Here is a 23,744-nt window from a genome sequence, read left to right on the forward strand (position 1 = left end):
CCTGCTCAGCACATTGCAGGGTGTGAACGCTGATGGGGAGCTGGATGCAATCAGAACTGATGGGAAGGAAGGAAAAAGGGGTCAGGAGAAGAGGGCACAGCGGGGACCATGAAGAAATAAGTGGCAAATCATGGCAGGGAAGGGAAACGTTTAATCAGATTATTTAAGTACAGATGGTATGGAGGGGGGAAAAAAGAGGTTGCAAGAGGACCAAGAGACAGGGGAACACTATATATAGATGTACAGCTGCTTCCTTCAGGTGGTGTAACTCAAGACTGTGGGGTGATTAATTTTGTGAGTTGGAATGTATAGCAGGTTCTGATTGCATCTGAGTGTCTGTAATTTAGCTACTTAGTAAAATTAACTCGATGTTTTTAGTGAGCTGTGAGGACAATAATGTGTGAAGAGACTCAAGAAGGAGTTCGACTGCATCGGCTCTTCCCTTACCTCCCCCTTTTTTGTCAATTTGCAAAGTTTATTTTTAACTTCCCCACTTTTCTTTTCCTGGCATCTTTCCCCTCATCCAGACGAAGGAGTTGGCCTCCCCCTGCTGTCAGCTAAGGACAACGACGTGGTGTTACTGAGCTTTCATCTCCCTCCATGGACTAGAGGTGCAAGGTCCCAGCAGCCACAATGTGAGATGGATGCTCAGGCTAACTCAGGTAAGAGCTGTATATTGGGATATCCAAGGCACATAGTGTAGATCAGAGCATGACACCACTAGAAGACCATGGGATCTCCTATTAAATCCATTTTCATCCTTCAGAAGGCTTCACGGCACAGGTTGTCCAGAGAAGCTATGGCTGCCCCATGCCTGGCTGTGTTCAAGGCCTTGAGCAACATGGACTAGTGTGAGGCATCCCTGCCCATGGCAGGGGGTTGGAACTATATGATTTTAAGGTCCTTTCCAGCCCAAACCATTCTATGACTCTATACTGGTGTCCAACTATGCTTAGGAGCACAGGGCTGCCCAAAGGGAGGATGCAGCTCTGACCTCTTAATATCAAGCTGTGATTTAGAACCGAAGTGCTTTAGAGCATCTTTCTGGTATTCAGTTGTCTGAATATCATCAAATTGTTGGGAAACCATTTGAACACACCAAAGCTTTCGTGGAAGGAGCTATTCTGGCTTGGCTTGGTCCTCGACGTGTTGTGCATGTAGTACCAGAGTAGTTGAAATGGCTCCTGTCTCGTGGCCAGCTCAGTGGGTGTCGGAGCTATCTGTGTTCACAGCCAGGTTTAAGTAAGCACAGATTGACTGTTGTGAAACTACACATTGGTTATTCTCTAGAGTGCAATATCCAAGGACATTAGATCAGGTTATACCCAATATAACCACAAACCTGCACTGAGATTTCCGAGACCTGGTGCTAACCTTGGATGATGAGGGTGAATTATCCACTATAATGGGACATCATCAAGGGGAAAAAGAGTAAAAATCACACTTAGTGAGAAATTCACTTAGTTCAGTAAAGCCATGATTGTACCATGAAATTATTTTGTAACAGGAAAATCACTTTAAATTATGGTCTTTTTAGGGTTAAACCACCTTCCCAGTTCACTTACTTAGTGACACTGAGAGCAGGTTGCAGGCAGTCAGCATGAGAGGAGCATGAAGGCATGTTTTATGCTTGTGTTCTCTGGCCTTGCCAAATTACCACTTCTATGTATCAATACGGGACATAAAAACCCCAGTAAAGGACTTAACTGAATTTATATGAAACATTTTTCAGTGTTTTTAGGACAAAAATGGATTACAAACCTGTCGGGCTGTGTCCCTCGTGGCTTTCTGCATCTCTGTACAGATCCCAGTGGAGGTGTGGGGTAACACTGATGTTTTACCAACAGCATGAGGTCTTTGTATTCAGTGTTGTTGAAAGCAAGTTTCCAACATCCCCGCTCAGCCAGGACAAGCCTTGTCTGTACCTTACAGACATATCATGAAGGACTGAATTGGATTCATTCCATTCTACTGTGGCTTCCCGTGGCAGGGGCTTGGATCTAGATGATCTTTAAGGTCCCTTCCAACTCTGAGTACTCACTGAACAAAGAGTCATAGAACAGTTAAACACAAACACATTTGTGATGATGTTCAATTTTAATTGTCTAAGGAACATCATCAGACTTAGCATCGACCTAAGTTTCTAACAGGGAGGGAAGAAAGCTCCAGAAGGACCTTCCAGATAAGTTTAAAATGCTATAAAATAGTGAACATTTCTCACAGTGCTACAAAACAATGACAACTGCCAGCATTATTATTCTTTTAACCTACCTTCTTTTAGCAGTAGACAAACAGTGTGGAAGGTGAATCACATCTGTGATTCTTTCAGGACCTGTTTATAACAACAAATAGTTTTCTAACAGGACAAGTACAAATATAAAATTTCAAATGAGCCAACTTAAAAAAAAAAAATCTGGATTTTTCACTTTCTCCAGTACCTTTTTTTCTGTAATAAATATTAAAAAAACATCTTTTACATTACAGAAAATGTTAAATAAGTTATTTACCAAAAGATTATTGTTGGATTTTTGGTCAAAGGCTGATTCCATTAAGAGCTGAACAAACGTTTTTACATCAATAAATAGTAAGGCATAAAGAAGCAAAGAGCAATCACAGGAGCAGTCTCTATGAGTGGAATCTTCTCTTTCAGAGAAACCTTTTCTTGCTGGTATAGGAAGGTGATTTTTGATTCTCAGCTGGTGGGACCTGGTGAGAAAAGCAACAATTATTGTTATTTTATAGTACTTCAAGTGCACGCAGTTTGTCCCTACCCCTGGGCCATGCTGCTGCAAAAGGATCTGCAAATAGCAGCTTCTATAAGAAGATTTCTGTAAGTAGAAAGAGTTTTATTATGTCACCACTTACTAACTCACATAGGGCTGAGACAACAGGACAGCACCCACACAGCGGTCAGGAAGGTGAGGTAAAGGGATGCATGGGAAAGGTCAGAGTAAAACTTAAGGAGGGGCTGGGAAATGTACAATCATTGAGTGGAGTGGCATGAGGAGAAGGAGGGGATGCAGGAGTCAGGAGGTGTATTGCATCCTCCTGGGAGTAGAGTCCAAAACTTCTAGGAGAAATCAAATCTGAACAGTGATTACTTTAATACACTGCATTAGCAAATAGCTGTTTGCAAAAGCTTTGCCTGTGGGTCTATATTTAAATAAAGGCACCCCTAGTTATTAATACATACACAAGCTTTAAGTAATAGTGTCTTTGAACTTATTCAGCTGGCAAGTTATGGGACTGTGATCTGCTGAAATAAAACTACTGGAAGAAGATGACAGATGAGTATTAATGTACAGAAAGCATCAGCAAGGAGCAGGTTGATGTGATCAGTCATAAAACTGATTCAAACATCAGATACTGCAGAATATTACTAACTTGCTGCCACCCAGATGGATTAGGCAGCAAATCTAAATCAAATCAGACCAATCCTGCAGAATACTACTAACACAGCAATGCGTATTTTTAATGAGTACATAAAAAGGCATTAAGTGCACCCAAAAACTGTACTTACTTCCAGGTTTCCTCTAGCCTTCTTCAAGACATCATGAGTTAAAGCCACTGGAAAGAAAGAGGAGAATCAGAAGAACACTGCACAGACTTTCTCTGTTCAAGTCCTAATAAGGTATGTAACTAGCAACTCGGCAATCACACACCACTTCCACTTTTCTACTCACCAAAACCCAGAACTGTTTTCTCCCTCCTGAGCCCTGTTAAGAAGCTCAGGCTGCAGTACAACCCTCCAGCTGCATCAACCCCAGATTAAGGGGCAGTGCTGCTCTAGGAGATGGTTAGGGAAGAGCAGAAGGACACGTGCTGAAATGGCACTTCCTATCCCCAATCTATGTGTCATCTAGTGCAGGATCTGATTTTCAAATCTAAACATTAGGGAAGTGCTTTTAGTTTCTCTGCCATAAGAACAATACATGTGAAAACAGCCATAGCTCATCACTACAGTTAATGTCATAGACATGAACAGCCACCTGCAATACTGATGACCTGGTTTCCTTGATAGAAGTCATCAAAGGAAGACTTTCTGTTAATTTTAAGGGGAGGTGGTACATGATCTAACTACAATTTGATCTATTCAGTAGCTAATTTGGTCTGTGAAAGAGAGAAAAACTGTGCAGTGGAGAGATTATGTGGAATGATGCATTGGGAAAGGGACAGATGGCAGAAGGAAGCTAGATCCTCCAACAGTTCAAGGACAAAGCAAGCTATATATGCTTAGGGGAAATTATGTCAGTGGCTTGCTCTGAAGGCTTCCAAGTTTCCTGTGTTCAGCTACTTTGCCTCTGTGGGGACAGCATGAGACCTGTGAAAGGAGGAGGGGAGGCTTCTAAACAAAACTAATCTTTAGAAATGCCAGGTTAAATAATGTGATTCTCTAATCTGTGTCAGGTCCATAACTGTGGAAAAATACCATTCACAAGTACCAATTGAATATCCCAGTCTCAAAAATAAACAATTTAGCCATAATAAAGATTTTTCATTACAATAATAACAATCCAACAACTCCAAGGGTATAGCTGTCAGGAGATAATTATACCCTTGGCAGATTACTGCAATTTGGCACTGCATTGTTACATGTTCAGAGGTTCAGATGAGGTTTATAAGCAATGAGTTCTCTCACCAGAGAAAGCATACAGAAGACTCTGAGCCACCAGAATGTTCCAGTCTCTGCCTCTAAATAGATTTAGGAATGCTCAACTAAATAACAGAAGCAACCTGAATATCCTCAGTGGACTGGCCAGCTAACAGGATGCTAGGAGAATGAAGGCAGGCAAAGTCACCTACTGTGATGCTTTTGCTCTTACTAGTGAAGGAGAAAGGAAGAAATACCAAAACTAAGTGTAAGCATCCTAACAAAATCCAGCAGCTTCCTATGATCCCCCAGTTTTGTTGTATGCTTGGCCAGGAACTTGTGTACAGATGCAATTTAGAAACCTTTCTGAAATTGCTCTTTAAAGGCAAAGGTAATCTGACATCCATAATTCCCGCAATCAGTGAAACTCACAGAAAATCATATCTAGGTCTTTCTGTGTAGCAGATTGCTCTGTGCTCATAAAGAACTCCGCTAGTAAAGTCATTTCACCTGGCAAACTAGGTTTTTCTAAATCAAAAATATTAAATTCAGTACATGAAGAGACTTCAGTGTCACATCCTCTATCAGCCAAGCTGCTGCTAGCCAGCCAATAGTTTGCATTGCGGAAATTGCAGGAAACACAGGCTTTGTTTTATAAGGACCTAGTTTAGATGAGGTTGAATGTCCTGAAAAGGAGTGAGTAAATTAAGGGGGAGATGTATTTCTTTCTGAGAGCACGGAGAGGCTGTGGGGATACCATTCTGGCCAGGAGGGTAAAATCTCTGCTGATTTATACTCTTGGAATTACCCAGTACGTCTGAGATGTCACTGGAAGTAGGAACTGACCAAATGAAAACCAGCAGATAACCCCAGGGATATTATTCGGACAGACATGCCAGAATAGCTTTGATTTTTGTATGACAACCCCAAACTGAGCAGTTTGAGTTTAAAACCTGAACAAAACATAATTTTGGATTTAATACAAGTAATTTATACATAATTTAGTAGAATCCCAGACTGGTTTGGGTTGGAAGGAACGTTAAAGCTCATCCAGTTCCAATCCCTGCCCAGGGATAGGGTAGCCACGGCTTCTCCAAGCAACCTGTGCCCATCTTACCACCCTCACAGGGAAGAGATTCTTGATGTCTAATCTAAATCTCCCATTTGTCAGTTTAAAGCCATTCCCCCTTGTCCTGTCCCTACAGAGCCTTGTAAAAATCCATGTTCTTGTTTCTCCAATTTTAGAAGTAGCCACAGACTACAAAAATCAAACGAGAACCAGTAATAAAGCATACACTTACGCTGGTCAATGATGACTTTCTCCATGTTTTCCTTCAGCTGGTTTGTGGAGTGCAAGCGTTTCACTGTGCTGTGTAACTTCTTCTCTTGCTCAGACAGTTTCTTCCGTAATCTAAATATTTCTGCTTTCATTCCATCATCCTAAATTGAGAGAAGAAAATGTAATATTAAAGTATTATATATATTTTATATATATACACACACACACACACACATCAGTATTATATAACAGTATATTGTGCATTGCTAAATACTTTTGTATAAGAGCCTTTAAGCTTCCTCAGAGGAGTGAAACATCACTGATTGTCCTTCTATGCTCGCTTCCCCAGTGATATCCATGATTTCCTATGATATCTGCCAAGAGACAACTGTAATTCTTAACTGGCTTTTACTGCAATTCATTTTCCTTCTAGTTCTGAGAAAAGCCTTAACACCAGTGTCTATTTTTGGTTTTCAGCCTCCAGACCTCTCTTCCTTTTCTGTCCTCCTCAACTGGAAAATGTAAGGAAGGCCAGGGCTATGGGATCAGCAAGTATCCTGCCTACCAGGTTGAGAGCTTCCAGCTTCCTTCTCCAATGTGCTGTTAATAGTTGATGCTGCCTTCGTTCAAGAGCTAAAAAACATTGTACAGATGACTGGGACAGTTCTACTGCAAAATTATTTAACAGTGTCACCATTTAAGCTTCAGTTTTCACCATTCCAACCAAATCAGTATTTTGTAAAACAGGACTATGAGCAGCCCTGACATAGTCTGCCAGCATCATGGATCTTGGTTCTCATGCAAACTTAAGCTTGTACATTTACTTCTTTTCTTGTTGTGCCACTTGTTAACTAATAGTATCTTCTGGAATTTGCCCCTGGCATTTAGCTCTTCAGAAGAACTGATTACTCACAACTCCTGCGGGGCTGAAGAGGAGGCAGTGAATGCTCAGTATCTTTTAGACTCCAGCTTGAAGAGACACACTGCATTTAAAGACATCAGAAACAATCTAATATCCTTAAGATCTCAGGATGTTAGATAAGAAACTCCAGGAAAGATTCTATTAGGCTCTAATTAGGTGCAGTCCTGGGAATTCAGATACTCCACATGTTAAGGTTGGATTTTCAGAAGTGACTGATCCAGATCAAGTAGGTTTAAGATCTCTCTAACATTAAAGCATCAGATGCATCACACACCATGTGTGTGAGCTATGTTCAGCTACTGCAATCCAGGCCAATATAAAGCTGTCTATATAGATTATACACATGATAAAAATGGAAGTATACACACTTGTCAAGACATCCTAAATATGGAGCTGAAACATCAGTGAATATATTAGACAGCAGAGTTCATTCTTACTGCTTTTATGATTTTACACATTGAAGGATGCTAGAAAATAACAGCAAAAATGTTATGAAAATGATACAGAAAATATTTACTTTTCCTAACGTTTGGGGTTATTTTCCCAGCAATATCCTGCTTCTTTTAAGGAAACACATACAGAAACCCCTCAGTGAAAACACTTTAGATTCATTTTCAGGCCAGACTTTGAAACAGTTTCATTGCTGAGTGGTGGTATTATGACAGTATAGATAATTCATTCCTCATTCAGTTTACTTCCATTCATTTGCACAGTGCAATCATTTTTAGTTAAAATGTTATAAAACTTGTCTGGGGCTTTTGTCACACTTGTAAAAAAGCATGCTATTTTACATCTTAGGCATCCAAAATGTAATCTGAGCTACATTCTCCTTTTACATCAAGTTGCTGAAGTTTCTCTTGTTACTAGGATATACATAAACAAATTGAATCGGGTTCTATAGCGGGGACTCCAAACCTTTTCTTGATGAAATGGAGCATTTGCCTGCCTGGGTTTCCTGTATTTCCTTCATTACAGATTACCTCTGTACTATAAAGCATAGGCAAATAGAAGTGTAAATAAACACCTCCATATGCAATATGATAGAAAGCCAGCACACATTCAGCCTTAGCCTTCAGTGATGGGAGCTGTAAATCCATGTGGCCAAAGACATCCAAGGTTCAGGGGTTTCAAAAGATTTTTCCCAAATGACACAAGAAAAAAACCCCAAACAGGTAAAAACACCCACAGCCAACCACCAAACCCACTAAACCCCACAACTCCCCCCCCCGCAAATGAAGTACCTGAGTGCCATGTGTGGTACCGTGTACACCTTTCAGTGGAAGGGAAACTCTCCAAAGGAGTTTGAGTAAACGTGCAGCCTCTTCTAAGATCTGCTGTACTGTGTGAATGTTTGCTGAAAAGCTCTGCAGTGCTGCCTGCTCTGGTACCTGTGGCACAGGGTTAGAGACATGGTAAATTTTATGCTTAAAACGTTATGAAAATGTAATCTTAATTAATGGTTTAAACCCCATTGGCATTTTGATTTCGTATTTAAGATGATGTACACAGCTATTGTGTGCCCCAAAAGCTAATTTGTTGGTTTGCAAAGACTGCTGAATTATGCATTATCTGAGAAGGGAGGGAGGGGATTTATCCTAATCAATAACCATGATTAATAATAGATTATATTTACTGGAGCTGCTATGCCACATGGTAATAGTTGGCAACTCTCTTGTCTCTCCATTTGCATTTTGTGTCATGTTATTTGAAAGTCAAATGATTACAGACATCAATTTAAGCAATATAGATGTTTCTTCCTTAGCAGACCCTTTAAACTGTTCCATTTAATGCTAAAAGAACTATCAGGACACACATAAAATGTTTTCCTCTGCTGACAGATGAGAAAACCAAATTGAAGAAATTGCATAAATGTGAAATAAAGGAGGGGAAGAATGCAAGGGTTGGAAATGAATTACCAGAGCAATGGTGATACAGAAGGGGGAAGGGTAATGAAAGAAAAGCAAGAAAAGCATTCACAGTTCCTGCCCCGTGCAGTATTCCATTTGAGTATGTATTTAGCATTGTTATCTAACCAGAACCCTCCTGCCACATAAAATAACCCATTTGCTAAGTAGTCTGAAATTTCAGTGATGTAAAGCTTGATAGGAAACTGCAAATGGTGAAAACTGCTTTTATCTTTACACCTACAACACAAGTTATAAACTTAGCCAGATTACTTTTGCAGTCATTATCAGGATCTTAACTAGGTCATTTGAAAATATATGATACTTCAGAGAGTCTTAAGTGTCATTCAAACATCATTTTACTGTGTGAGCACACATGTGATCCCACAAAAAGTTGTTCCGAATTGGTGAAGACTGCATCTTCAATACCTTTACTAATTAGGACTGGCAAAATAAGTAGTGCAGATTTATCCATGCAGTTCAGACCTTCTGGTTTTTGAAGAGCAATGAGCATGGGTTTTTACACATTTATATTATCATAAAATTGTAAGTGTGAAAGGACCTTCATTAGTCACCTCATTTACTTTCCCACTCCAAGGCAGGAAAGCATTACATGTAATTTTTCAAGCATTCACATAATCTGTCCTTACAAGCACCCTCCATTCCAGGGTTTCATTATTTTTACCACTGGCATGTGTTTTAAATGCCTGATCCAGGCTGTTCTATTGTGGTTCCTTAGCTCCTTATTAACTGCCATGGACATGTGCAGATCGTTCCTTCCCTGTTGTTGAAGCTGGTAGGTAGATTTGTCTTATTCAGTCCACCCCAAACCTGCTATCATCAACTGTATCCAGAAATTAACAGTATTAAATAAGAAAAATTAGCATTAACAAACACTAGTTCTCTTGATTCTAGAGGAAAAGGACTGACATTATTCAATACAAGGAAAACATTTTATTGGTTTAAGAATTATTGTGTTTTAAGACTACAGCAAGAGGACTGTGACTTGATACCGCTGTGTCACACGTGACACTGCCTCAGTGACAGTGTTTAATCATTAATGGGATATTCAAGCTCCCGATACTGCTCAAGCATTCAACTGCTTCCAGGAATTGGAAACATATTAAAAATCTTCCCTAATACGAAACAAGCCTCGTTAGTATACATCAGTCATTGGTGTACAGTTATAACCTGGTGTTACCAAGTGGGGAACTTCATCAGCTGCATATCAGATTTCTTTTAACTGTCTCATAGTTCCTGGGTTTACGCCAAGTCTTCATTACAAGAAAATATCCTTTATTATTTTTATCCATAGGTTATTAATATATACCCCTAGTTTAAGCCCTTTCTAAAGCATTGCAGTTTTTTTGTTGGTTTTGTTTGCCTTTATGACTTCCAGTGTAACAATCGCCTATTTCCAGAGTGAAAACAAGTAGTTTCACCTCATTTCAAGTTGCAAGTAGAAGTGTGATTGCTTATTAAAGAACCAGAATTAACTAATTCACCCATAGCTTCATTAACCCAGAATCACAAATAGGTGCCTGCATCTAGATGAAGCTTGTCAGGCTGCAGGTGTCCTGACAGAGTGACTCAGTTGCCTGCTGCACCATTAACCTAGTTCTTTGCTTTTGTAACCTACGCATTTTGCACCTCTAGGTAAAATTCACCATCCTTTAACAGCTCTCAGTGCTTACCTTTATTCCAGGCTCCTGCAGTTTCGTACCAGTGACCTCTCTTAAAGGAATCTCCATTTCTGCTAAAACCTGTTGCCCTTCTGAAATCTGCTTCCGTAGAGCATTATAATCCTCAATCAAGCCAAGAACGTGGCGCCCGTTTTTGTCTGCCCACATGCGATGCCCAGGCACGAGGCGAGGGGTGCAAGCTGTGCTGGAGGATGAGGTGCTACTGCAGTGTGAAGTGCTGTCTATGTCGTCTTTAGAGGCTGAGTGTGTACCTGGAGCAGAAAGAGAGTTTTAATCCTTACATGTAGAACTAACCATTCCATGATTCTATGACACTAGACTCATCTTAAACAGCTAGCCTGGGCTATTGATAACACACACGTTAAAGATACGTTGGGATGTACCTGGTTTCACTAGCGAAATGCAATGTCCATGCTTCTGCACCTCACAAATCTTTCTGCTGGCAGCAGGGCATTTGCAATGATTTTCTATATATAAAAACAGGACAAGGGAGAGCACATAACATTAACATGCATAAAAACCAATTCATAACTCTGTGTCTGTTCCCTTTTTTTGCTGATGCAGCATTTGGACTCAGGAAGCAGAGAAACACAGTTAATTTTGTATTACCGCACCATCTATCTTCCAGTATTTACCCGTATTTATCTTTTTAGCATCTATCCCAAATCCTAGGTACCTCCCAAAATCAAATCTAAAATACATCCTGATGAAGACATTTTAATCAGGAAATGCAATCTTCTCATTAACGCCACAAGCATGACACCTTCCACAGCTATAGCATAAAGATCATATCTGTATTCCCTACTCTTCAGACCTTCCAAGTTCCCTATGAGTAAAGACTAATCACAGCACATGTAAAAAGCTAATGAATTCAGCTGTTGACATTCCAAGGAGTTTTTCTGGTCCATATCAAACCAAGCTGTTATAACTCAATTCACCACTTTCTTAAAGAAATAAGGAGTATCTCCAGTTCCTCCCTACTCTACCTGGCGCAGGTCAAACGCAACATCTAGGTTTCTATCTAGAACAAACCAGGAACAAATGCAATTTGGGGATACTGGTGATAAAGGCTCCCCACGATAGCTGTTCCACACCTACTTGATCACGACTGGCCCTAAGAAACCATCCCCCTATGGAGTACAGACTGTAATTTAGTGTTCAAGTATGAAGTGCACAGAGAAAGGTAGCAACCCATAAATGCTATTTGCTACATTCAGCATCTTTCTTTCTTGTACAGAGTTATGCTCGTTATGTATTTCATCTGAAGCATGATTCTGACTGGATGTATGTCCAGTCATGATATGGACACACAAATAAGGTGGTAAAAACCCCTGTTGTGTCTCACAAGCTCTCACACTAATCCTCTGGCTGATGCTGCTCTGGGTGGTACATAAGATTTAAGTAGTCATGTTCAGCTGTATGGACCCAAAAAGCCCCATTATTATTGGTTCCCATAACACAATGTAAATACAAGCAGGAAGAGAGGTGGCTTTATGCTGGAAGTATGGAAAGCTGTTACTATGCAAAATACTTCAGCAGCAAGGAAAGAACATTCTTGTGCCATCTGTATCCCACATACATCTATATTGGCACAATAATCTAACCCTGAGTGTAAACACTACATTTTCCCTGATTTGCTAAAGCAGTATCACTTAACAGTGATTGATTGAAATAAAGGTAAAGTATTCCTCAAGGGCAAAAAGGGAACAACTGGTGTATAAAAAAAAAACCCATTTAGTGCACTTATTGATCATTCTTGAGTAATATATACTTGCCCTTAGCAAACATTATAGAGCTCTGCATCCAAAAAAGAACCCCCAGGTAAGCAAAATGTATGACAATTTAATGTAGACAACCTTCCATCCCAGAGCCTGTCTGCAAATGCTTTTCTGGAAGGAAAAGGAAGTGACAGTTGGAGGCTGTAAGACAGTGTGTATTTCACCACCCTGTGAAATGCTCTAAGAGAAAAGGGATCTGGAAGGCTGATGGGCAGCTCCTACACGTACAGTCAAAGTTGTACAAGGCTTTAAGCGCATCTGTAAAGGACAAGGCACAGGTTTTACAGGGTAACAAAAGCATGTATGGCACAGTACCGTTCATTCCTGCATAATGCTGAGATTCTTGTCTCAAAAGATAGTTGATATTTAGAGCTGACACTGCTTTCACTTCCTCTTTCTTGTCTTTTGAAAGCTGTTCCTCTAGTTTTTCATGCAAAGACTTGTTTGTCTCGATGCTCCTCTCAAGTTGCACTCGCAAACTCTGGATTTCAGTCAACAGCTCGTGTAAGTCAAGTGGATTATTCTGATCTTTCCGGAATTCTTCTGCCACATCACATCTGGGATCTGCGACAATTTGAACAGAAACACTTCACATCTTTAACAATTAAAATAATATCAGCTAGGATCAGAATGCTGAGCAAATAAAGTCTAGCCGGCCTTATCCTTGGTATTACAAATTAACTACAAACAGCATTAAGATAATGGTTTGACAAAAAAGCATGTTTTAATTGCTTTTACCCTTGAAAGATTTAAAGAGCCCCAAATTATCTTTCACTTTGTCCATAAAAGCTAAGAAGCCAAAAGCAAAACAAAAAAAAAAAAAAAAACAATAAAAACAAACATGAAGAGGATTTACAAAAGTGCATTAATGCACAGTCTGGGGCAAGGAAAAGGAATAGGTAATCTTTGAGCTCGGAGGAGGGATGAAGTAGAATTGGGAGCTTCATTTTATACACAGAAGAGCAAAGGAAATAATAGTGATCACCTGGCAACCACAGGAACAAATCTGAACCTGAAAAGCGAGGGCTGTGTTTGTCTTTCCATAGAAGGAGGTCAGCACACAAAAAACTCCATGTATTCTTTCATGCTGAAATCCAACTGTTCTCCAGACAGTGGGGAGGCGCTCAACTGCATGAGGAGAGTGCTGCTACTCTCTAATTACATTACCAGTTCTGCAAGGAGATTTAGTTCCATCCTTGAGCCAACTTTGGCTTAAAGCCTTATGCCAACAGGGCTCTTCTGCTGCAGCTATGCATGAAATACAAGTGATGGCAGGGCATATTACTTAAAAAAGCAGGAAGAAAAATAATCAACTTTTACAAGCACTTCCAGTGGGAAATGTGCTGGATACCGTAATGAGTAAGCAGCAATGAACAGCATTCCACTTCTTTACCTAACCACACCAACAGCTATGTGATAGTATGGATTTCTTAAAAGGGGTAGGAAGAACTTATGTCAGTGTCACTCCTACTCCTCACTTTTAGTGACAGAAAAGCAGGCAGGATGTAATTAAACATCTAATTCAGAAGGCAGTGCCAGCACTTCTGCCCTCCCTAGGGAGAAGACACTACCCTTGGATTCAGACAAGAGAAAGGACTACCTGAGTAAGCACTACCTGTGAGGATGCAGCAGCATGTGCTTAGATGACAAGTAAATATCAAATCCTAGATGACAGGTAAAGCTACCCATGAAGCTTATCCAGCCAGAGCCACTGACCCTCAGTATTTGTTTTTAGCTTAGCTAAAAACCTAAAGGAAACTTGGGTGTGCCAAGTCAGAACATAGCACAAATCTCAACCTCACAGCTACATTCCAAAGGTAAAAAGCAGTATTTTATCAAGTTGTCAGTTCTTTGCATAGCAGAAGCGAGTAGAAACAGCAACCTAACCAACTGTCCTTTTGACAGGGTCATATTCAGAGAGCAATAGGTTGCAAGGGCTAAGGGTGTAGAAACGATGTGCATTTATACCTGTCCTCCTCCTTCTTGCTTCTTCCAGCTTCTCATAAACCTTGATCTCAGTTCGGAGCGACTGCAGTAACTTCTCATTCTCAGAGAACTGATGTTGCTTTACATTAATTTCTGTTTGCAACCTGTGAAATCCCAGTAAATACCTAAGTTAAAAGTTCAATTTGCTTCAAAATCTAAAACCCATTCCCCCTTCCTCAATCATTCTTCCCTTGCCTTTGGAAAAAATCTAAGCACCTCATTCATGTTAATGGCTATGGCTAAACACGTGCTTGTCACACTGACAATTTTCTTCTCTAAATGAATGTCTAAATGTGGACAGAATCAATACCTGTTTAACTCATTACGGCTGCTGTAAATTTGACATGTCAGATATCTGGTTTCATCTTCCTTTTGGCCAATTTGTTTTTGCAGCCTTTCATTTTCTCTCTTGATACATTCATAATCCTCATGAAGATGCTCAATGATTGCATTCTTTTTAGAAAGAGATTCTCTCAGCTTTTCATTTTCCTTCTGTTTATCTGAAACAAGAAGAAACACCAGGTATTTACAAAGCCCACGGCCCACCAAAGCTATGCTCTTTAACAAAACCAGCTTTTTCAGAGACTGCCAGAAAAATCACAGCTGCTCTTTTGAGTTTTAGGATCTCAGCATTTCAATTTTCTAATGACTTTTGCTAGATACATTTTCTGTAATAGGACTTATAATGGCTCAATAAAAACCTGTGAACAGCCTTATAGGCCAAATGCCCCCAGCACCTCTTGGGATTTGGTCAGAAGGACAGCAGTCAGCAACTAGTGGATCCTGAAGCAAGCACATGAATTTTGCCAATCCTCACCAAAGAATGGATTTGACTTCTCTTGAGGAAGAAAAGATCTCAGTGGGATTGTTTTAGGGCACGTTGTATCCATGTTCCTCCCTGTCCTCTCCTTCACAGCCCTATTCATCTGCCAAACGTACCATACATCAGTCCTTCCCTTGGCACAAGCCATTTCCCCAGCTGGTCCTGTGACATGGAATTGCTGATAGGGACAACTGAACACTGAGACAGCTACACTCATAGAGGCTTATCGGGACCCCAAGTTTTCCATGATCTTACATTTAGCACTGGAAAAGACAGTGTCAATCTTGGCAATGAGACAATCATTCCATCTCCCAATAGTTGGAACCCTTCCCTCATCTTCAGTAGTCTTGTTGAAAGCATATGAAAATGGTAACCCCCACGTTGTTAAAAATGTACATCACCAGCCCTTCACTAATGAAAGGCCAAGCTAAGACTATAGACAGAAAGCACCTGAAACCAAAATACGCAGGAGGTATCTAAGAGGCTTTTCTTTGTCTAATGCATCCAGGACTAAAAGGAAAAGAAGCTCCCAAACTCCAGAAATACTGACATTATTTTTACACATAAGGGCAACAATGTTCTATTCATCATGGTTCTTCTAAGAAAGAAACCCTGATATTATCAGATCATATTGTCGACGTGGAAACAAAAGCAGGAGTATATTAATTAAACAAGTAGAACTTGAAGACACTGATAAGCACCAAGATGTACCAGAACCAATGAGGGAATACATAACTGGAAGAGGCACCAGTGCTTTTACACCGCCTGAAATCATGGAGAATTATAAACTAATTGTGGCTTAAGCTGCTTTTAAAATCCTACATGGTGAGTTGTTCGTTGTCCTGGGGGAAAAGGAGAGGGAGACTTTAATATTCTCTCTTCACAGGTGTGAAAATGAGGGAAGTTGAAAGTTAATCTCAGAGATTACAAATACTTACAAATGGATTCCCTCAGTTCTGTTCTCTTCTGAAGTGCTTCCAAAAAGATGGCCTGGTCATAGAATCATGGAATGGTTAGGGTTGGAAAAGACCTTAAGATCATCTAGTTCCAACCCTGGACTGGTCTGTCCAGTCAAGCCTCTGTAGCAGATTACAGAATCTAAATGTAATTAGTTTGCTTCCCTTTGCAACTGTTCTGTACTGACTGGTCTCATTTTCAGCAATAATGCTATCCTATGGATTGTTTTTAAAAGGGTTTCAGAATGAAAGCACTGGGAAAAAGGAGAAAATGGTAATAAAAGGCACAGGGGGAAGAGGAAAAAGAACGTATAGAACCAAAAGGAATGCAAAAAGAAGCACAGAGAAATGAAAGGGAATATCAAGTGGAAAATGCTACAAATCAGCAGAAAGGAGTATTACTGCTACTTCTTTATCATTAACTCCAGTTTGAATGCTTATGGCTGAGCACGGAATTTCAGGGGTGGGAAGAACAGTTAAGTCAGTTTAATGAATGGCCTGTTAATATTTCATTGTGTTCTGATGTGGAATGACTTGCAGTCATTCTTACCTCTGGATCCTTTAGCTAGCATTGCATTCAGAACTTGATTTTGCTTCCTCAGGAAATGTATTTCAGAAGTCAAGGAATTATGCTGCTCTGAGCCATGGTTAAAAATGTTTGCAGAACCTATAAATATATACAGAAAAGATGATTTATGACTCATCTCTAGGTCATTAAAGATTAAACCTTCCAGACAAGAACAATTTAAGAAATTGCAGAAAAACATGCTATGATTTCTCCCCTCTCTATTTTGAAGGTTATCCCCATAGACTAAAAGGCAGTTCAGGTTAATGCCAAGTAATCCAAAGTACCTCTCATTGCTGGGCAGCCATTACCAAAATGGCAAAATTATCCCTGGCAGTCCTTACCTATCCGCTGATACTCCAACAGGACAAAATGCAGGAGGATTTTGTGACATTGCTATTTGTTGAAAGTTATGCAAACTGGAGGAAGGTTTCCCATATATTTCAGTCTGGCTCTGATCATACCCTGTTGTATTCAACGATACCATTGCAAAGGACCACTAGATTCTACCAACTAATCCACAGTGCAGGAAGTAACATCGATAGTCTGGCAACAGATCTGTTACTGCACGAGTCTAGAACATAAGACTGGAGACACTGCTTTTGCCTCTGATTACAAAGCAAGAACCCATTTATGATCACAGGGATGAAGATTCATCCCTCTTAAATTCATGTGTCTAAAATTTAGATAACTGAGCCAGTTGTGGACCAACCATCATGGGGAGAAACGGGCACCACCACAGAGCTACTCAATGTGTCTTCTCTGCAGATGAGATGCCCTGTCCTCTCCTCCAAAGGGAAACACAAGTCTTCAGTGCTTCCATGAGAAGTTCTGAGTAACCAGCACCGACTTAGATGTCTATCTTTTAGAAACCCACTCTGAGGATCTTTCTTACTGTACTAGTTCTATAAAGTGTTAACTTGTGTATCCAGCCAAATTCAGCCTAGGTTATCCTCACAACACACTGTATCTTTGCTACTCATCCCATAGCAATGTGTAATGTTACCAGTACAGTCTGAAAAGTGATGCATTCCACTCTCAAGGGGACTGCCTCTGTTATTGCCCTTTATAACCTGCTTATAGTCAGTAAAACACTTCAGGACCCACCAGAATTAATGTTACTATTAAGAATAGTTTTCAGTTGATTGGTTATCCCAGTATATCCCACGCTTTAAAGCTTCAGACAGCTACATGAGTGTCAACTATTTGGTTAATGGAGAAATAACCAGCTGGCACAAAAATTAGCTGAATGTATGAGGAGGATGCCTTTCAGCTCTGGCAGTTCACTTCAGTTTGATGTGCTGCACTTCCTCTGAGTAATCTCATTTTTATTGTAATCCCAATTGAAGCTTTTACCCACTACCTAACTGGGATTTAGTGTGCCATGATATGCACCTCTTGTCGTTACTGAAAGACTCAAAGGCTCTAGAAGCCTGGCACTAATGGCATTTTACTATCTATATGTTAAAGAGTAGAAGTAGCTATGCGAACTCAAAAGGCTTTTCCCTTTCAGATTCTAACAAAGCAATTCAACTTGAAGTGGCAAGGCTTGATGGTCTCATCTTGATTCTAATTTAATTTATTGCCCATCACCCAGCTTTATCCTATTTGACAAGTTATGCTATCACAGTTCTACTGAAAGGCTTTAGAATATAACTACCAGTTATCTTACATAATAAGGGATAATGTAGAGCCAGTGGTAATAGGGCCACAATCCTGCAATTTGACCCACTGCCGAGACGACTACTTCTGTGCAGAGCCCTGCTGACATCAATTACGCTCTCCATAGATGCAAAAGGTCCATCTAACCACAGTAAAGTGGAGCATCAGGGCCTACAATTGCAATACACTTGAGTCTTCATTATGTTTTGTGCTGAAAAAAGTGAGTGCTAAGGAAGCGTACCTTGATGGTTTCAAAGAAAACACTGACTGAAAGACAGGCATTGCTGAAAATCACAGCCAAGAGGAAGCCAATATTCATTCCCAGTAAAGCAAAATAAAGGCATACTAAAGCTGAAGCCTGAGTAGATACATTACTTACTTATGGGCTAAAAATAAGGCAAAAAAAAAACCCTTTTAATGTTAACTGCCATTAATAAGATCTGAAACCTTGGAAACTCAAAATTAAACCTTTGATTTGATTTGGAAGCCTAACATTTGAAATTATAGAAGCAATTATTTCGGTTCTCCTTGCACTGCAAACCTCAGCTCTACAGTAACGATGTAGTCATTACCAGCGCTTGAGTCATTTATAGAACACTGGAAGCCCAGAGGCATTTAAACACTTAGAGAATCTAAATATTAGAAATAGTATAGCAAAAATAGTGGGCAGATGTGTGTACATACATCCATCTAATATTTAGCAAACAAGAATAAATCTGTGCATTACCTTTGATTGAACAAACAATAATCACACGAATTTAACAGGCTTTCATCAGCAATTAAGTATGTTACAAGTTGGTTTTGGTTTTTGATGGAAAACAAACTAAGGATATTAAGTTAAAACATTGAACTATTATGTCCCAAAGCTAAAATCTGCTTCAGCTTCACTAAGGGACTCATTTTTGCCCTTAAAGCCAAAAAAAAGCCCATCTATTAGGAAGAAAAAGGCATCATTACTAGGAGAGAGGATATCCATATTGATAACATGAAAGAGATCCTCAAAACAAACAGGAAGCACTGAGAGATCATAGTAACAAAAATGAGCTGTTCTAACAGGTAGTTCCTTCTTTCTCTTCCAGATTTCCCCTCCATGCATTTGCAGATGCACTAAGGCAACAAGAAGACAGATGGAAGGTAAAAGACAGTTTATAAAGAAAATATACTTTCACTGCATTAATGGATGCCCTTGCCAGAATCTTTATGAAGCTGTAAAAGAGTTGGAAGTGTTTCAGTGTGGTTATTTCATGGGAACAGTATGCCTTTCCAGCAGCGTAAATACTTCATGAATGAAATGGATGCTTTTATACACCTTTCCATCACTGTAAATTATTCCTGAAAGCCAACTGCTATTTGCAGGTAGTCTCCATTTAAACAACAACAGAAGTGGATCATGGGGATGATGTAAAACATAATGAATCTAATGTCAACATTAGTGAAACTGAGTAAAAGGAAAGCATGTAAGTATTTATTGCCTGCTTCCAGTCTGAGTAATATTGCATATTAATCAGTTGTCCTGTGGGGAAAAACGTGGGAAGCAGAACAAGAATAGAATGAAGATTAGGAAAGTATGCCTGGTATGGTGTGCTTGAAAAGGTGCTGCAAAAGCATCCCCAGTGAGAACCTGGCTACCCTCCTGGGAGAAGTTTTAAAGGTACCACAGAGTTTGGGTTTCAAAGATGTTGAAAGCAAGCAGTGGTGAGCTGTGACTCTGAATTTGCATGCCTATTTTTAGTGGTTTTCATCCACTGCTTTATTTTAGAGTTTGGAACGAAAACCAATTTCCATCAGTTGCTGTCAGGTATTTCTTATTAACTCGGGATGTTATTTTGTGCAGAAGACATTTCTGACACCAATCAATTCAAATGACAAGCTGGACCTAGGCTCTGCCTTACAGATATTTTGTCCCTGTATGTGAATACAAGCTGGCTTCAAAGCACTCAGAAAATTCCAGAGGAGGCATCTCCCAACAATGCTGTTAGCAGTGGTGCTGTACTGACCACCCCAGGTATACATGGAGTAGGCACAGGAAAGCTAATTCCACAGAACTCCTACTTTGGATCAATAGCAGCAATGTAATTTAGAACAAAGCACCTCCTCCTATATTCAGAGTGGGTCCAGGCCTCACTGAAATTGCGTTGTTAAAATGGGCTTCCTCTCCTGCAACTATCCCCGGCTGCACATGGCAGAGAATGAAAAGAAGATGACATCCTAGAATCCATGATCATTACAACAATAATGATATCCCAAAGGCACAAAAAGGGAACAAAAAAAAAGAGCAGGCTGTTTGTTGATAACAGAAGTAGAAAGGTTTCAATTCCCTGTTACGAAATTCAAGCACAGCATCATCAAACGCCATAAAACTACCTGGTTGTCCTGTTCTCTCAGCACTACATGCAATTGTAGGTTTGAGGCTGTGTGGTGTTAACTCAGAGAGGTAGAAATAAGATCTGTGCATCAGTCCTGGATACATCTCAAGCAATGGACTTAAGGAAGAGGCACATTAAGTCTCTATTAATGCTACTGTACACGCAGCATGGTGAAGCTGTGTCTGCTGCTGGAGCTTGAGATGCAGCAGTGCTCAGAGAAAGACCCAGCATTTCCAAACTGTTTAGGGGTGGGATTTAGCCTAAAAAGCACACAAAACATTTCCAGCAGCATTTCATCCCTCGAGCTTTAAAGCAGGAAAAGTGGATTTTGTTTGCTATGGAATAAACCCTTACCTTGATCTAGTTCCTTGTCCATTACTTGTCTCTCAAGCTGCTTCCTCAGCCTCTCATTAGTTTTTATGGAGTATTCTAAACGTTGTCTCAGGATTCTAATTTCTTGCAGATGCTCCATTAGTAACTCTAAATAAACCAACAGACCGCTTCTTATTCAGAGTAAATGATTGTATTCCCTTACACTGTGTACTCCTGTCAAATCTAATGTGAGTTAACACTAAAAAATAATACAGAACTGTTCAAACTGGTAGACATTAAGTATCTGACACCACAAGAACCTTTTTCCATATGAAAAATGGAATGAAAACTCCATTTTAACTTAAAAAACGGCCTAGTTTTAAGGCTCCTTAAACAATTTCTTCCTACAAAACTGTAGTAGATAGCAAATTTGCCCAGTTAAAACATTGCACATACTGGGCAACGAATCCAAAGCTCTGCAATGCAGCCTCACATTCAGGCTCAACACACCAACAGCATATATTTTACCTTCTAATAATGGGAAGCTTACCAGAGTAACTCAGGTATCAATTTGACTTTGACTTACACAATGCATGCCACGATAAATACATCTCTTCTACCAAATTTCATTACTGTACCTTTCCCTTCTTGCTTTCCCGTTCTACAATTTTTCTTTCGTTGGCTGTGAGCTTCAGCTTCACTCAGGAACTTATCTGTTCTAACTGTCACCACCTCATTTGTCAATTTATCCATGTCACACACTCCTGGTTTACTCTGCAGTATTTTCCTCCTGAACAGCATGTGCTATCTCAGCTATTAAATTTTCATCGCTGGCTATAACAAACTACTGCATCACTTGTGCTTAGTGAAACTATCCAGGTCAAACACAACACCACTTATTAATTATGCAGCACTTACAATTCTCAAGGAAACATAACACTGACTTTTATAAAATTAGAAAAATCTCTCTTTTTCTATGTAATATTCTCTTGACAATTGTCTGTTTTCCCCTCATAACATGTCTATTTAAAGACCGTCTGGAGTACTGTAAAAAGATGGCAGTCTAAAACAACAAAGACACAAAACATCCAAGCTAATTTTGTTTCAAGCAGGAGGCAGTTCAAATCGTTGTCATCTCTAGATGTCTTATTACTGAAATTGCAATGATTATGCCAGGATCCTGGAAAGCTGAAGCAGACAAACATTCTTCATTATTTCTTAATTAGTTCCCTGGTGTCTTATTTAGGGCATTTTTTCCCAATACCCAGTGAATCTTCAGTGGGGGAATAAATTACCTGGGGGAAACTTGTTTGGCAGAAGCGCCAATGTGCCATGCTGTCCTTCCAGGTCGTCCCGGGGCTCGGGTGAGCCAAGAGATGACTTTTCTGACAAATCAAAGTCAGACAAGCTATGAAGAGCAGATGGTACAGGTGACTCCTCCTTCAGTTGCTGGTACATAGCGGTGTTCTTCTCGTTATCCCTTTTGTGCCAAACAAAATGTTTTCAAATATAGAAATTGGTTTATTACTTTAGAAGCATGAATAGAGAGCACAGTGGCAAATGTACAGGAGTGAATTTATGTGACAGAACATGACAAACCACAGTAACAGATCAAAACTGAAATCCAGACCTCACTGAAGTCAGCAGAAAGAATCAATGGACCTTCAGGCCAGGATTATGTCCCAGCACTAGGCAGTTATCATTGAGTTAAGGGGACCTCAAGCTGCCTTGAACAGGTAGCTGAGGATTTCTGTAGCACAAAAGAATCCCAGGCTGGCATAAAACCAACACATGCAGCATAACACCACCTGCTCTCTTCACCTTCAGCATAAGGGTGATAGAGAACAAACTGCACCAGCATCATGCTCCAGTCATCCTGAGCCAGCCCCCAAGGTCACAGCAACAGAAAGGTAGCTGAGTATCCCTCCTGGCAGCTGCAATTAGGGTATATCTGAGCACACACAGTGTCTTATGGCACATGTTTTGTTTGTTCATGAAAGAAACAAAGCTGGTAGCTTGATGCTTCTCAGGATCTCAGTGTGATGAGAAGTGGGGGAAAAAAAGGCCTTTGTTTCATTTCTATGGATATTTTATTAACTAAATGGATATTAAATGAAACATGCAACATAAGCAAAGCCCTTCAGAAAGCAAAAGAGTGGAAGTTGTGCTACAAAACATGGAGCATCTTTATCAACAACCATTTGATAAACATTCAGTTGCACTCTTACCTTTGAGCTAATTCATAAAGTATAGTGACTTCTGCCCCTATTGCTTCTCCTGCAAAGCAGAAAGATCTGGTTAAAAACAGATATTGAGAATTATACTTCCCCCCCCATCTTCAACTATTCATATACAGAATGGTAAATTAAGGAGAAATTAGAGAAGCCAACAGATACTCAACACACTGTGTATTAGTGTCAAATGCACAACTATTTACAGCCCAGCAACAAAGCAATGTTCTCTGGAGTTCAAAAAGAATTACGAGGTACCACAGGTGCCAGATTTTACGGCTTTGGTGTTTCAGTTAACACACAGATGTAAAATTTGTGCTATATAGCAAAAGGATTAGGCCTACATGCCATTATTTCTTCAATAAAACAAAATACATAAACCCAATTCCATCACATTTGGATTTTGTCCACCCGGGCTCACCAGTTATCCTCAATAAAGGGGCATGCACAGGATTTTGCCTGCAATATTCCCAATGGTGCACACAAGCACAATCCAGTGCAAGAGAGCTGGATTCAGACACTGATTTAACAAAGGAAATAAGAGTTCCGTGGTGTCCCCTTGGCTCCCCATATTCTGACTTCCTAGTGCCTTTAAGCAGAGGTGGAAGGCAAGAGCTCCACAGCTGCAAATGCAGGGGAATGAACTGAAGGTCAGGATGGAAATGC

At 40.0% G+C, this 23,744-nt stretch overlaps 1 protein-coding gene and 1 long non-coding RNA gene across 5 annotated transcripts in view; one reads left to right on the forward strand and one right to left on the reverse strand.

The window, feature by feature from the left end:
- The first annotated feature begins 524 nt into the window (after nucleotides 1–524).
- LOC130597399 (uncharacterized) lies at nucleotides 525–3,612 on the forward strand. Its single transcript, XR_008971764.1, has 3 exons — nucleotides 525–662; nucleotides 2,743–2,830; nucleotides 3,527–3,612. It is a non-coding gene; the product is annotated as an uncharacterized LOC130597399 (long non-coding RNA).
- The window catches only part of CDK5RAP2 (CDK5 regulatory subunit associated protein 2), an 80,395-nt gene continuing 58,761 nt past the window's right edge, over nucleotides 2,111–23,744 (reverse strand). For 2 of the 4 annotated variants that reach the window (XM_057405895.1, XM_057405897.1), the window contains 13 exons: nucleotides 23,076–23,124; nucleotides 22,143–22,327; nucleotides 20,890–21,015; nucleotides 16,493–16,609; nucleotides 14,474–14,663; nucleotides 14,146–14,267; nucleotides 12,493–12,741; nucleotides 10,783–10,866; nucleotides 10,391–10,650; nucleotides 8,034–8,180; nucleotides 5,893–6,031; nucleotides 3,521–3,567; nucleotides 2,111–2,706 (listed from right to left, as the gene is read on the reverse strand). In XM_057405895.1, coding sequence (XP_057261878.1) covers nucleotides 2,647–2,706; nucleotides 3,521–3,567; nucleotides 5,893–6,031; nucleotides 8,034–8,180; nucleotides 10,391–10,650; nucleotides 10,783–10,866; nucleotides 12,493–12,741; nucleotides 14,146–14,267; nucleotides 14,474–14,663; nucleotides 16,493–16,609; nucleotides 20,890–21,015; nucleotides 22,143–22,327; nucleotides 23,076–23,124 — 1,775 coding nt within the window. In that variant the 3' untranslated portion in view covers nucleotides 2,111–2,646. Of the gene's footprint in view, nucleotides 2,707–3,520; nucleotides 3,568–5,892; nucleotides 6,032–8,033; nucleotides 8,181–10,390; nucleotides 10,651–10,782; nucleotides 10,867–12,492; nucleotides 13,426–14,145; nucleotides 14,268–14,473; nucleotides 14,664–16,492; nucleotides 16,610–20,889; nucleotides 21,016–22,142; nucleotides 22,328–23,075; nucleotides 23,125–23,744 lie in introns of those variants that run through there. The other 2 variants (XR_008971763.1, XM_057405898.1) reach the window with 2 other exon arrangements.

Source organism: Pezoporus wallicus, unplaced genomic scaffold (genome assembly GCF_028554395.1).
Source record: "Pezoporus wallicus isolate ANWC-B61680 ecotype Strahan unplaced genomic scaffold, APGP_CSIRO_Pwel_v1 contig_4684, whole genome shotgun sequence".
Classification (NCBI taxonomy): domain Eukaryota; kingdom Metazoa; phylum Chordata; class Aves; order Psittaciformes; family Psittacidae; genus Pezoporus; species Pezoporus wallicus.